A 15,413-nucleotide genomic window follows, 5' to 3' on the forward strand; every position below is an offset into this window, starting at 1 on the left:
AAATGTGACAAAAGTGCTATTAAAATATGAGAGCTAAAACAAAAGTAATGGAAAAACAAAAGAAGGATGGTGATATAAGAGAAATAATAGTAAAAAAATCATTTTGTTTATTACATTCTCAACTTCTCTTGGGCTTTCCTAACCTTTGATCTACAACCAGGAGCAACTTTAAAACACAGTAGTTCAGATCTTGAGCAACTTCCATCTTCAATTTATATTGGAGGTTTGGCTCATCACTCTGGTCCTACAACATTATTTGGTTTTTACATGGGGGAAGAAACTGTATAGGTGTTTCATGACCTGATATTCAAAGGTGTGTTCTATATCATGGGCTAAAATAATATTTCAGAGTTTATCTTAGTCAGAGGAATTTAAAAGAAACTACTATTTTAACAGAGCCTCATTGGAAATAATCTGCAGACATTCTACACAAATAAGATAAACCACTGGATAGTGATAATTATAAAACTGTAATTCTATTCAAGAATCAGATAATTTAATAAACTTCTATAATTTTTGACCTCTTCTGATACTGGTATTGATTTTCATCTTTACAATCAACAATTACCCATTTGTTGTTATGGAGAAAAATATAATATATATGTTTCCTTTTCTGAAATCTTTTCAGGTAAAATAAGAATTTCATGTAGGAAGAAAGGATAATCAGAAATAATAGGTTTCTACAACGTAAAATGACTAAACTAGTTCATAAAGCAGAACTAATGCGCTTTTCAGTTTACGGGGAAATATACTATGGGTAGCTGCAATTAAAAACATGTTTTTCTTGTTAGAAAGTATAAAATTGATTTTATTATTTGTTTAAAAAATTGTCCACTACCTACCTATTTGAATGGACAAAATCCAGAATACTGACAACACCAAATGTAAAGCTGTGGACCCATAGGAACTCTCTTTCATTGCTGGTGGTAATGAAAAATGGTAGAGCTACTTTGGAAGAGAGTTTTGCAGTTTCTTACAAAACTAAACATACTCTTAACAGTATGATCCAGTAACTGAACGCCTTGATATTTACCCAAAGGACTTGATAGAACTCATGTCCACACAAAAACCTGCATATGAATGTTTATAACAGCTTTATTCATAATTGCTAAAACTTGGAGGCAACCAAATGTCCTTCAGTAGGTGAATGGATAAACAAACTGTGACATCAAAACAGTGAAATATCATTCAGCACTAAAAAGAAATGAGCTAGCAAGCCATGAAAAGACATGGAGGAAAATTAAATGATTATCATCACCAAGTTAAAGAAACCAATTTGAAAAGGCCACATACTGTATGGTTCCAGGTATATGACATTCTGGAAAAGGAAAAACTGTGGAAACATTAAAGATGAGTGGTTTCTAGGTGTTGCGGAGGGAGGGATAAATAAGCAGAGCACAGAGGATTTTTAGAGCAGTGAAAATATTCTATATAATACTATAATGATAGATACATGTAATTATAAATTTGTCCAAACCCACAGACTGCACAACACTAAGTGAACCCTAATGTAAATTATGGACTTTGGATGATAATGATGTGTCAGTATAGGTTCATCAGTTGTAACAATTATACCACTCTGGTGGGGGATGTTGATAATGGGGGAGGCTATGCATGTTTGGGCAGAGAGTATAAGGCATATTTCTGTTCCTTTCAATCTTTTTGTGAACCTAAAACTAAAAAAAAGTCTTAAAAACAACAATACCAACAACAACAACAAAAACTTCTTTGTTCTTAAATTAAGAAAAAAATGGCTGAATATGCTTCCAATGCCTCTTTAGGCTACTTGAATAGGAACTAAATGACAGGAAGGCATAATAAACCCATTGATAAAAGTCAGAAAAACACCAAGACTAAGAGCCAGAAAGGACTCAAGAGTTCATCTGGCCTGGTTCCACAGGCATATGTCATGACTGTCTTAAACCAGTTCCTGTTGGTTTTATCCAAGGGGAAATCAGAGCAATCACACTCACTGACATGGACTCTACCTCATCCTGGACTAGATCCAGACTGCCTCTGGGGAGACTGGCAAATCAGGGTCCTATCACTCCAGATGCTAATTAATTCTTTAACAACAGAGAGACAAACTACAAAATTCTGTAGAAAGGGTCACTTCATGAAATCCTCTATTTTCAGGTAAACTATCTGAGGAAAGAAAAATATGAAAAATATGAATGTTTAAATAAAGTGTGAAATAGATTATTATCTTCTCTATAGAAGTAGAATTCAGTCAAAGAAGGTTGAACAATTAAAGCCTGATCTGCATGGAATGCTCAGCTTACTCACAATTTTAAAGTAAACATTTCTATAAGGTAGAAGGCCTGGAAAGGCTTCAAAGACCCAAAGGCTTTAACTCAAATAAAGCTTGCTACTTAGTCTAGGTTTGAAGTCGTGTATATAATGACAGATTTGGCATAAATGTGATCAGCCACATGCCAAAGAATGCTCCAGTCAGAGAGAGAGGAAGAATCCTTCCTGTCCCTTGGGAAATAGGAGGCCAAAGCATATAGAGTCCATTATATCGTTACTAACTTGTCAAAGGAAAAGATTTTGATTTATGAAATAGAAATGCGAATGTAGAGATAGAACTCAGTGTGAATGAAAAAGTGTTTTTATGATTTATGCATGAGATACATTTTGAGTTCCTTAAATACGTAGAGCAATATAGTAGAGTATAGGGAGTATGATCACAGTAAATTACTTTTCTCATTTTTCTAGCTCTCAGTTTCTTCATCTGTATAATGGGAATAATTAGACTACCTGTACTCTATAGTGTTGTTATTAGGCTTAAATAAAATGAGCCTGGAATAGAATAGGTGCTGAATCGGCATTAGCAACTATTATTATGATGATGAATCAATAAAAAAGTAGGGGAATGATAAAAATGGTATCATAATTTTTTAAAAAGGAAAAATACCATTAGGTTTTTTTTTTCTCCTGCCCATTTTTGGATTGGGTTGTTTGTTTTTTTTAATATTGAGCTGCATGAGCTGTTTATATATTTGGAGATTAATCCTTTGTCCATTGATTCGTTTGCAAATTTTTTCTCCCATTCTCAGGGTTGTCTTTTTGTCTTGTTTGTAGTGTCCTTTGGTTTACAAAAACTTTTAAGTTTCATTAGGTTCCCATTTGTTAATTTTTCTTTTTATTTCCATTACTCTAAGAGGTGGATCAAAAAAGAATTTGCTGTGATTTATGTCAAACAGTGTTCTTCCTATGTTTTCCTCTAAGAGTTTTACAGTGTCCGGTCTTACATTTAGGTCTCTAATCCATTTTGAGTTTATTTTTGTGTATGGTGTTAGGGAGTGTTCTAATTTCATTCTTTTACATGTAGCTGTCCAGTTTTCCCAGCACCACTTATTAAAGAGACAGTCTTTTCTCCATTGTATATCCTTGCCTCCTTTGCCATAGATTAGTTGACCATAGGTGGGTGGGTTTATCTCTGGGCTTTTTATCCTGTTCTATTGATCTATATTTCTGTTTTTCTGCCAGTACCATATTGTCTTGATTACTGTAGCTTTGAGGTATAACCTGAAGTCAGTGAGTCTGATTCCTACAGCTCTGTTTTTGACCCTCAAGACCGTTTTGGCTATTCCAGGTCTTTTGTGTCTCCATACAAATTTTAAGGTTTTTTTGTTCTAGTTCTGTTAAAAATGCCATTGTTAATTTGATAGGGATTGCATTGAATCTATAGATTGCTATGGGTAGTAGAGTCATTTTCACAATATTGATTCTTCCACTCCAAGAACATGGTATATCTCTCCATCTGTTTGTATCATCTTTAATTTCTTTACTCAGTGTCTTATAGTTTTCTGCATACAGGTCTTTTGTCTCCCTAGGTAGGTTTATTCTTAGGTCTTTTATTCTTTTTGTTGCAATGGTAAATGGGAGTGTTTCCTTAATTTCTCTTTCAGATTTTTCATCATTAGTGTATAGGAATGCAAGCAATTTCTGGGCATTAATTTTGTATCCTGCTACTTTACCAAATTCATTGATTAGCTCTAGTAATTTTCTGGTGGCATCTTTAGGATTCTCTATATATAGTATCATGTCATCTGCAAACAGTGACAGTTTTACTTCTTCTTTTCCAATTTGTATTCCTTTTATTTCTTTTTCTTCTCTGATTGCTGTGGCTAGGACTTCCAAAACTATTTTGAAAAGTACTGGTGAGAGTGGACATTCTTGTGTTGTTCCTGATCTTAGAGGAAATGTTTTCAATTTTTCACCATTGAGAATGATGTTTGCTGTGGGTTTGTCATATATGGCCTTTATTATGTTGAGGTAGGTTCCCTCTAGGCCCACTTTCTGGAGAGTTTTTATAATAAATGGGTGTTGAATTTTGTCAAAAGCTTTTTCTGCATCTATTGAGATAATTATATTGTTTTTCTTCTTCAATTTGTTAATATGGTGTATCACATTGATTGATTTGCGTATATTGAAGAATCCTTGCATCCCTGCTCATGGTGTATGATACTTTTAATGTGCTGTTGGATTCTGTTTGCTAGTATTTTGTTGAGGATTTTTGCATCTACATTCATCAGTGATATTGGTCTGTAATTTTATTTTTTTGTAGTATCTTTATCTGGTTTTAGTATCAGGGTGATGGTGGCCTCATAGAATGAGTTTGGGAGTGTTCCTTCCTCTGCAATTTTTTGGAAGAGTTTGAGAAGGATGGGTGTTAGCTCTTCTCTAAATGTTTGATAGAATTCACCTGTGACACCATCTGGTACTGGGTTTTTGTTTTTTGGAAGATTTTTAATCACAGTCTTAATTTCAGTGCTTGTGATCGGTCTGTTCATATTTTCTATTTCTTCCTTGTTCAGTCTTGGAAGGTTATACCTTTCTAAGGATTTGTCCATTTCTTCAAGGTTGCCCATTTTATTGGCATAGAGTTGCTTGTAGTAGTCTCTTGGGATGCTTTGTATTTCTGCAGTGTCAGTTGTAACTTCTCCTTTTTCATTTCTAATTTTATTGATTTGAGTCCTCTCCCTCCTTTTCTTGATGAGTCTGGCTAATGGTTTATCAATTTTGTTTATCTTCTCAAAGAACTAGTTTTTAGTTTTATTGATTTTTGCTACTGTCTTTTGTTTCTATTTCATTTATTTCTGCTGTGATATTTATGATTTCTTTCCTTCTACTAACTTTGGGGTTTTTTTTGTTCTTCTTTCTCTAGTTGCTTTAGGTGTAAGGTTAGGTTGTTTATTTGAGATGTTTGTTGTTTCTTGAGGTAGGATTGTATTGCTATAAACTTCCGTCTTAGAACTGCTTTTGCTGCATCCCATAGGTTTTGGATCGTCATGTTTTTATTGTCATTTCGCTCTAGGTATTTTATGATTTCCTCTTTGATTTCTTCAGTGATCTCTTGGTTATTTAGTAACGTATTGTTTAGCCTCCATGTGTTTGTGTTTCTTACTTTTTTTTCCCTGTAATTGATTTCTAATCTCATACAATTGTGGTCAGAAAAGATGCGTGATATGATTTCAATTTTCTTAAATTTACTGAGGCTTGATTTGTGACCCAAGATGTGATCTATTCTGGAGAATGTTCCATGTGCACTTGAGAAGAAAGTGTAATCTGCTGTTTTTGGATGGAATGTCCTATAAATATCAATTAAATCTATCTGGTGTATTGTGTCATATAAAGCTTCTGTTTCCTTATTTATTTTCATTTTGGATAATCTATCCATTAGTGTAAGTGAGGTGTTAAAGTCCCTCACTATTATTGTGTTACTGTCCATTTCCTCTTTTAGAGCTGTTAGCATTTGCCTTATGTATTGAGGTGCTCCTATGTTGGGTGCATATATATTTATAATTGTTATATCTTCTTCTTGGATTGATCCCTTGATAATTATGTAGTGTCCTTCCTTGTGTCTTGTAACATTCTTTATTTTAAAGTCTATTTTATCTGATATGAGTATAGCTAGTCCAGCTTTCTTTTGATTTCCATTTGCATGGAATATCTTTTTCCATCTCCTCACTTTCAGTCTGTACATGTCCCTCAGTCTGAAGTGGGTCTCTTGTAGACAGCATATATATGGGTCTTGTTTTTGTATCCATTCAGCGAGCCTGTGTCTTTTGGTTGGAACATTTAATTCATTCATGTTTAAGGTAATTATTGATATATAAGTTCCTATTACCATTTTCTTAATTGTTTTTGGTTGTTTTTGTAGGTCCTTTTCTTCTCGTGTGTTTCCCACTTAGAGTAGTTCCTTTAGCATTTGTTTTAGAGCTGGTTTGGTGGTGTTGAATTCTCTTAGCTTTTGCTTGTCTGTAAAGCTTTTGATTTCTCCATCGAATCTGAATGAGATCCTTGCTGGGTAGAGTAATCTTGGTTGTAGGTTATTCCCTTTCATCACTTTAAATATGTCATGCCACTCCCTTCTGGCTTGTAGAGTTTCTGTTGAGAAATCAGCTGTTAAACTTATGGGAGTTCCCCTGTATGTTATTTGTCGTTTTTCCCTTGCTGCTTTCAATACTTTTTCTTTGTCTTTAATTTTTGCCAATTTGATTACTATGTGTCTTGGAGTCTTTCTCATTGGGTTTATCCTGTATGGGACTCTCTGCACTTCCTGGACTTGGGTGGCTATTTCCTTTCCCATGTTATAGAAGTTTTCAACTATAATCTCTTCAAATATTTTCTTGGGTCCTTTCACTCTCTCTTCTCCTACTGGGACCCCTATAATGCGAATATTTTTGCATTTAATGTTGTCCCAGAGGTCTCTTAGGCTGTCTTCATTTCTTTTCATTCTTTTTTCTTTATTCTGTTCTGCAGCAGTGAATTCCACCATTCTGTCTTCCAGGTCACTTATCTGTTCTTCTGCCTCAGTTATTCTGCTATTGATTCCTTCTAGTGTATTTTTCATTTCAGTTATTGTACTGTTCATCTCTGTTTGTTTGTTCTTTAATTCTTCTAGGTCTTTGTTAAACATTTCTTGCATCTTCTCAATCTTTGCCTTCATTCTTTTTCTGAGGTCCTGGATCATCTTCACTATCATTATTCTGAATTCTTTTTCTGTAAGGTTGCCTATCTCCACTTCATTTAGTTGTTTTTCTGGGGTTTTATCTTGTTCCTTCATCTGGTACATAGCCCTCTGCTTTTTCATCTTGTCTATCTGTCCGTGAACATGGTTTTTGTTTCACAGGCTGCAGGATTATAGTTCTTCTTGCTTCTGCTGTCTGCCCTCTGGTGGATGAGGCTATCTAAGAGGCTTGTGCAAGTTTCCTGATGGGAGGGCCCATTAGTTTTATGAAATATTATTTATAAAACATTTTTGTTCATTTTTCCTTAAAACAAAGCAAAAACAACCATGCTTTATTTTCCTGTGCTTTCTCCAACTTAATCATTTGGAGGGATATCAAGTTGTGGTATTTCTTTTTCCTGGATATTTAAAAAAGAACTAAAAAGATGATGTAAATTATGTAATATATTCTTTCCCAGTGTATGCTATGGAATAATGACTGTTTCAGTTTTAAAAAATCAGTGGATTTTTCTACTTCCTTGCAGAATTATTGGAATGTGATGATAATTTTCAAAACATTTATTGTTATAATGTTAGGTTTGGTGTACCTTTTTTTCTTCCATTACTTTTATTTTAGCTCTCATATTTTAATAGCAGTATTTTCACATTTCAATTTTTCCCTTGACATAGAAATACATTGTTTTCAATTTAATTTTGGTAAGGTCCCACCCATTGGGCAGTCAAATTTTTGGAAATCTTAAAAGCCTAAAGATAGTTACTCAGAAGTATACAGAAAAGATCACTAATCTCTGTCATATGTTATCAAATACATAAACTTCATCCTTTAGCTTGAGATTGATTTTACTCTTTTAGACATAGTTTAACGTTAAGAGAAATACAGGCAGAAAATAACTGAAATGTCTTATGCTCTATAGTAAAAACTTTGGCAAAGTTATTCTTTCAGAAATATAAAGAAAAATCATCTATCATAAATGAGCATTGGAAACACTTACCAAAGAGAAGGCCTGTGTGTTATAGAAAGTAAGGAAATTCCAGCCCCTTTCGCAGCCTGAAATATCTTTCCTTCAACATCAATGCTGACAGCGCTGGTGCATTCATCCAGCAATGCATATTTTGGTCTTAAAAATAAGCACAAATACATTAAAATTTTTCATTTTGAATTATAAATCTTTCTTTGGGCAATATGAGCTGCAAGGTTAACAATTTTAAAGGAGCAAAAGAGAAAAATGACAATATTAATGGTGATAAATAATAAAGCAAAAAAGAAGTCATTACCCCTCTTCAGACTAGAATTTCATATTTTCTTAGATTTTACTTTTTTAATTAATTTTTATTGGAGTATAGTTGCTTTACAATGTTGTGTTAGTTTCTACTGTACAGCAAAGTGAATCAGCCATATGTATACATATATCCCCTCTTTTTTGGCTCTCCTTCCCATTTAGGTCACTACAGAGCAATGAGCAGTTTCTTGAGCTATACAGTAGGTTCTCATTAGTTATCTATTTTATTATCAATAATGGATATATGTCAATTCCAATCTCCCAATTTATCCCATCCCCCTTTTCCCCCTTGGTGTCCATATGTTTGTTCTCTACATCTCTTCTTAGATTTTAAAATAGATTTTTTGATACCTGCTCATAATACAATATGCTTTATTGCAGATGGGTGAATCGTGAATATGAGGCAGAGGAAAAATAAGACAGCTTACTGAATGCACTTTCCTGCAGCACGCAGGTTCATTCTTGGTGACAAGGTTCTGACTAATTAACACAGAAAATACATTACACATAGTAGCTAACTATCAAACAGGTCACAATCCTGTTGGCAAACATTTATTGAGAAGATAATTTTATCAACAATGTGAGTACCTAATCACAATTAACGGAATTTCATTGATCGAAGACCCTACAAAAGTAAGTATGCTTAATCTGACAAATTTAGAGTAGGTATTTAACCTAGTAACTTTGAGACCATTTTCTTAAGGAAAAAAATCAGTAAATATTTTTCTGATTATACTCAACAATTTTATTTCCTAGCTCAATTTTTACTCTGGAAATGATTGTTTACTACTATCAGAGGCACCTATTATTTGCCACCATTTCATTTTCACCCCACAGCTCTTTATCTTTTTTTCCTTTTCTCTGTTTTCTTTCAAGCCTGTCCGGGCTTATTTGGTACTCAGTAGCATGACTTAGTTTTGTTAATGGGACCAAAGGTCAACTCATGCCTGTCATTTATTGTTTATTTCAGGCTTGAAAATCAGTACCAAGTATTTACCAGGACAACTTCCTCTGAAGAAATTCTGATATTTTAGAATAAATGCCAATGAAAGTCCAGGACCAGATGGCTTCACAGGAGAATTCTACCAAACATACAAAGAAGAACTTACACTGATCCATCCCAAACTCTTCCAAAAAGTTGAAGAGGAGAGGACACTCCCAAAGATATTCTAATGAAGCCACCATCACTGTGATACCAAAAGCAGACAAAGACACCACCAAAAAAGAAAATTACAGGCCAACAACTTTGGTGAATGTAGACACAAAAATTCTCAAAAAATTAGCAAACCTAATCCAACAACACATTAAAAAGTTCATACACCACAACCACGTGGGATTCATCCCAAGTTCACAAGGATGGTTCAACATAAGCAAATCAATCAATGAAATACACCACATCAGCAAAAGAAAAGATAAAACCACATGATCATCTTGAAAAATGCAGAAAAAGCATTTGACAAAATTCAACATCCATTCATGATAAAATCACCACCACTATTTTTCAACATAGTTTTGGAAGTACTGGCCACAGCAATCAGAGAAGAGAAAGAAATAAAAGGAATACAAATTGGAAAAGAAGTAAAACTGTCACTGTTTGCAGATGACATGATACTATACATAGAGAATCCTAAAGATGATACCAGAAAACTAGAAGGAGTAATCAGTAAATTTGGTAAAATAGCAGGATACAAATGAATGCACAGAAATCTCTTGCATTCCTATACACTAATGATGAAAAATCTGAAAGAGAAATTAAGGAAACACTCCCATTTACCACTGCAACAAAAAGAATAAAATACCTAGGAATAAACCTACCTAAGGAGATCAAAGACCTGTATGCAGAAAACTATAAGACACTGATGAAAGGAATTAAAGATGTTACAAACAGATGGAGAGATATACCATGTTCTTGGATTGGAAGAATAAACATTGTGAAAATGACTATACTACCTAAACCAATCTAGAGATCCAAGGCAATCCCTATCGAACTACCAATGGCATTTTTCACAGAACTAGAACAAAAAATTTCACAATTTGTATGGAAACACAAAAGACACCAAATAGCCAAAGCAATCTTGAGAAAGAAAAACGAAGCTGGAGGAATGAGGCTCCCTGACTTCAGACTATACTACAAAGCTACAGTAATCCAAACAGTATGGTACTGGCACAAAACTAGAACTATAGATCAATGGAACAGGATAGAAAGCCCAGAGATAAACCCATGCACATATGGTCAACTTATCTTTGATAAAGGAGGCAAGAATATAAAATGGAGAAAAGACAGCCTCTTCAATAAGTGGTGCTGGGAAAACTGGAAAGCCAAATGTAAAAGAATGAAATTAGAACACTCCCTAACACCATACACAAAAATAAAATCAAAATGGATTAAAGACCTAAATGTAAGGCCAGACACTATAAAACCCTGAGAGGAAAACATAGGCAGAACACTCTGCCATAAATCACAGCAAGATCCTTTTTGACTCACCACCTAGAGAAATGGAAATAAAAACAAAAATAAACAAATGGGACCTAATTAAACTTAAAAGCTGTTGCATAGCAAAGGAAACCATAAACATGACAAAAAGACAGCCCTCAGAATGGGAGATAATATTTGCAAATGAAGCAACTGACAAAGAATTAATCTCCAAAATATACAAGCAGCTAATATAGCTCAATATCGAAAAAAAAAAACAACCCCATCCACAAATGGGCAGAAGACCTAAATAGACATTTCTCCAAAGAAGATATAAAGATTGCCAACAAACATATGAAAGAATGCTCACCATCACTAATCACTAGGGAAATGCAAAATCAAAATTACAATGATGTATCACCTTACACCAGTCAGAATGGTCATCATCAAAAAATCTACAAACAGTAAGCGCTGGAGAGGGTGTGTAGAAAAGGGAACCCTCTTGCATTGTTGGTGGGAATGTAAGTTGATACAGCCACTATGGAGAACAGTATGGAGTTCCTTAAAAAACTAAAAATAGAACTACCATACTACCCAGCAATCCCACTACTGGGCATACACCCTGAGAAATCCATAATTCAAAAAGAGTCATGTACCACAATGTTCATTGCAGCACTATTTAGAATAGCCACGACATGGAAGCAATCTAAGTGTCCATTGACAGATGAATGGTTAAAGAAGATGGGCACATATATACAATGGAATATTAGCCATAAAAAGAAATGAAATTGAGTTATATGTAGCAAGGTGGATGGACCTAGAGTCTGTCATACAGAGTGAAGTAAGTCAGAAAGAGAAAAACAAGTACCGTATGCTAACACATATATATGGAATCTGAAAAAAAAAAAAAACGTTCTGAGAAACCTAAGGGCAGGACAGGAATAAAGATGCCGATGTAGAGAATGGACTTGAGGACACAGGGAAAGGGAAGGGTAAGCTGGGATGAAGTGCAAGAGTGGTATGGACATATATACATTACCAACTGTAAAATAGATAGGTAGTGGGAAGCAGCCACATAGCACAGGGAGATCAGCTCAGTGCTTTGTGTCCACCTAGAGGGGTGGGATAAGGAAGGTGGAAGGAGACGCAAGAGGGAGGGGATATCGGGATATATGTATACATATAACTGATTCACTTTGTTATACAGCAGAAACTAGCACAACATTGTAAAGAATTATACTCCAATAAAGTTGTTAAAAAAAAGGAAAAAGTACCCCCCCAAAAATAAAAATAGTAATCCTTTAAGAAAAATTAAAATCCTCTCAAAAAGAGTATACAACTTTGATACTTAATACTCCTTGCGAAAGTTCTCCATTTTAGTTAGCTCAAGTGTTCCACATTACAACTCAAATCTTGTTATTAACCCTTTGAGAATGAGGGGAGGCACTTTCTCATTATTATACTTTTCCTTCACTCGATTTTTTAAAAATTTTACTTAAAAAATTTTATTTATTTTATTTATTTATTTTTGGGTGCATTGGGTCTTTGTTGCTGTGTGTGGGCTTTCTCATTGCGGTGGCTTCTCTTGTTGTGGAGCATGGGCTCTAGGCATGCAGGATTCAGTAGTTGTGGCAGGTGGGCTCAGTAGTTGTGGCTTGCAGGCTCTAGAGGGCAGGCTCAGTAGTTGTAGTGCACAGGCTCAGTTGCTCCACGGCATGTGGAATCTTCCCACACCAGGGCTCAAACCCGTGTCCCCTGCATTGGCAGGTGGATTCTTAACCACTGTGCCACCAGGGAAGCCCTATTTTTACTTTTTATTGAAGTATAGTTGATTTACTATGTTGTGTTGATCATTGCTCTACAGCAAAGTGATTCAGGTACACACACACACACACACACACACACACACTTTTTTTTTTCCCCCTCAGCCATGCTGCGTGGCATGTGGGATCTTAGTTCCTTGACCAGGGATCGAACCCGCACCCCCTGCATTGGAAGCATGGAGGCTTAACCACTGGACTGCCAGGGAAGTCCCTATACATTCTTTTTTTTTTTTTTTTTTTTGCGGTACGCGGGCCTCTCACTGTTGTGGCCTCTCCCGTTGCAGAGCACAGGATCCAGACGTGCAGGCCCAGCAGCCATGGTTCACGGGCCCAGCCGCTCCATGGCATGTGGGATCTTCCCGGACCAGGGCACAAACCCGCGTCCCCTGCATCGGCAGGAGGATTCTTAACCACTGCACCACCAAGGAAGCCCCTATACATTCTTTTTTGATATTCTTTTTCATTATGATTTATCACAGGATATTGAATATAGTTCTCTGTGCTATATAGTAGGACCTTGTTGTTTATCCATTCTATATATAAAGCTTACATCTGCTAATCCCAACTTCTTACTCCATCCCTCCCCCAGCCCCTCCCCCTTGGCAACTACCAGTCTGTTCTTTCTGTCTGTGAGTCTGTTTCCATTTCACAGAGGAGTTCATTTGTGTGATATTTTAGATTTCACATATAAATGACATCATATGGTATTTGTTTTTCTCTTTCTGACTTACTTTCCTTAGTATGATAATCTCTAGTTGCATCCATGTTGCTGCAAATGGCATTATTTCATTCTTTTTTATGCCTGAGTAGTATTCCACTGTATATATATACCACATCTTCTTTATCCATTCATCTGTTGATGGGCATTTAGGTTGTTTCCATGTCTTGGCTATTGTGAATAGTGCTGCTATCAACACAGGGGTTCATGTATCTTTTTGAATTATAGTTTTGTCCAGATATATGCCCAGGAGTGGGATTGCTGAATCATATGGTAATTCTATTTTTAGTTTTCTGAGGAACCTCCATACTGTTTTCCACAGTGGCTGCACCAACTTACATTCTCACCAACAGTGCAGGTCCTTCACTGGATTTAGCATTTCTATTTCATTTTATTTTTTTCTCAATAAATTCTGCTTTTCAACTTGCTCATCTCCCCTCATCTTTCTGTGGAGCACTAAATTCTTTCCACTGTTATAACTTTATTTTTATTCAGTACCACATTATATCCAAAATATTTTAGATACAAAAGTTTCAAGTACTTATTTTAAGTTATAGGTACTTAAAATCTATTTAGGTTAGCATCTTTTATTAATGCCTGTTGTTTTTTCTTACAGAGCTTATCTTATTAACACACTGACATGGTGAGAAATTTATGGTCATACCTTACATTCCATCATATTACATTTCACCAATTATGCTGGGGATCATATTAGTGAGTATTTATGGATGAGGCTCAAACAGATTCAGGGTAATAGTGGGTAACAGCTAGTCATAAACGTCACACTGTAAAGTTTACTCTTGAATCTCACCAAATCATCTCAAAATGGTCATTCCAAAATGCACTTCACTAAAAATTCTGAGTTCACAAGTTTTGGTTCATACTTCTTTAGCTTGCCATATTCTTGAACTAACTGTGTCATTATTACAAATACCATGTTATTACACAATACTTTTTCATTAATAAAATCCAGGTATAACACAAAAATAATACATATTTGTATGATTTAATTTATATGAAATTGTAGAACAGGAGAAGTAATTTATGAGGATAGAAATCAGAACAGAAATTGTCTGCGGAGAGATTTGACTGGAAAGGGGCATGAGAGACTTTCTATGGTGATGGAAACATTCTTTATGTTAATTGGGATATTGGTTACATAATGTATATACATTTGTCAAAAGTCATAGAATTGTATACTTAAATACATTTATGTATTTGGTACATAACTGTTATAATAATAATAACACTAATGATAATACTAATAAATAAACCCTGGCTAGCTATTACATAATAGTACACATAATAGCATACAAAATAAAAAGAGAGATATAGGGAATTCCCTGGCAGTCCAGTGGTTAGGACTCTGTGCTTTCATTGCCACAGGCCTGGGTTCGATCCTTGGTCAGGGAACTAAGATCCTTCAAGCCGTGTGGTGTGGCCAAAAAAAAATAAGAGGGATACAAACTGCAATATACGTATGAAAGTAGTTACATTAAAAAATAGCAACCAACTTTTGTATACCAAAATAGAGAAAAAACTATACCAAAATTTTATGTGTTACAGGTAGTGAGACAACAGATTTTTTCTTATTTTTACTTATCATATTTTCTACTTTTATAAAATAAACATATAATTATATTTAATAAAGTTGTTTAAATTATTTTTTAATGATAAATATTTTATGTTATATTCTTACCAAAAAGCCTGAACCTAAATATAATCAAGCTTTTAGCTCTAATTTCCAGTTTACAAGACAAATAGGAGATTGAGGAAAGAGGTAAAGGGATCTCATGAGGAAGGAATCAGACCAATCTACAAAGGACAACATTCTTACAGGACAACTGACCCAGTTTCTTTAACAAGTCAATGGCATAAAAGATGGGGGAAGGGGACAGAGGCAGGGAGAAGAAGAGACTCTTTAAAAAATAATTAAAAGATATACAACAACAAAATTCAGTATATAAAATTTGCTTGGATCTTGGTTTGAACAAACCAAGTATAAAAAAATATTTTTGAGACAATCAGGGAAAATGAATATGAACCAGGTATTAAATGATTTTAAATGATTATTATCAAATTTTTAGTTACGATTATGATATATTATGTAAGAAAATATCCTAATATTTCAGAGATTGATGTCAAAGTATTTAATGAAAAAATTCCATGATTTTGGATTTGCTTTAAAATGCTTCATAAA

The 15,413-nt window shown here is 34.7% G+C and overlaps 1 protein-coding gene across 1 annotated transcript in view; it reads right to left on the reverse strand.

The window, feature by feature from the left end:
* Nucleotides 1–15,413, reverse strand: part of ABCD2 (ATP binding cassette subfamily D member 2) — an 80,324-nt gene that overhangs the window by 5,604 nt on the left and 59,307 nt on the right. Inside the window, exon 9 of the mRNA XM_012538134.3 lies at nt 7,972–8,097. Coding sequence (XP_012393588.1) covers nt 7,972–8,097 — 126 coding nt within the window. The remainder of the gene's footprint in view (nt 1–7,971; nt 8,098–15,413) is intronic.

Source organism: Orcinus orca, chromosome 11, assembly GCF_937001465.1.
Source record: "Orcinus orca chromosome 11, mOrcOrc1.1, whole genome shotgun sequence".
NCBI classification, from domain to species: Eukaryota; Metazoa; Chordata; class Mammalia; order Artiodactyla; family Delphinidae; genus Orcinus; species Orcinus orca.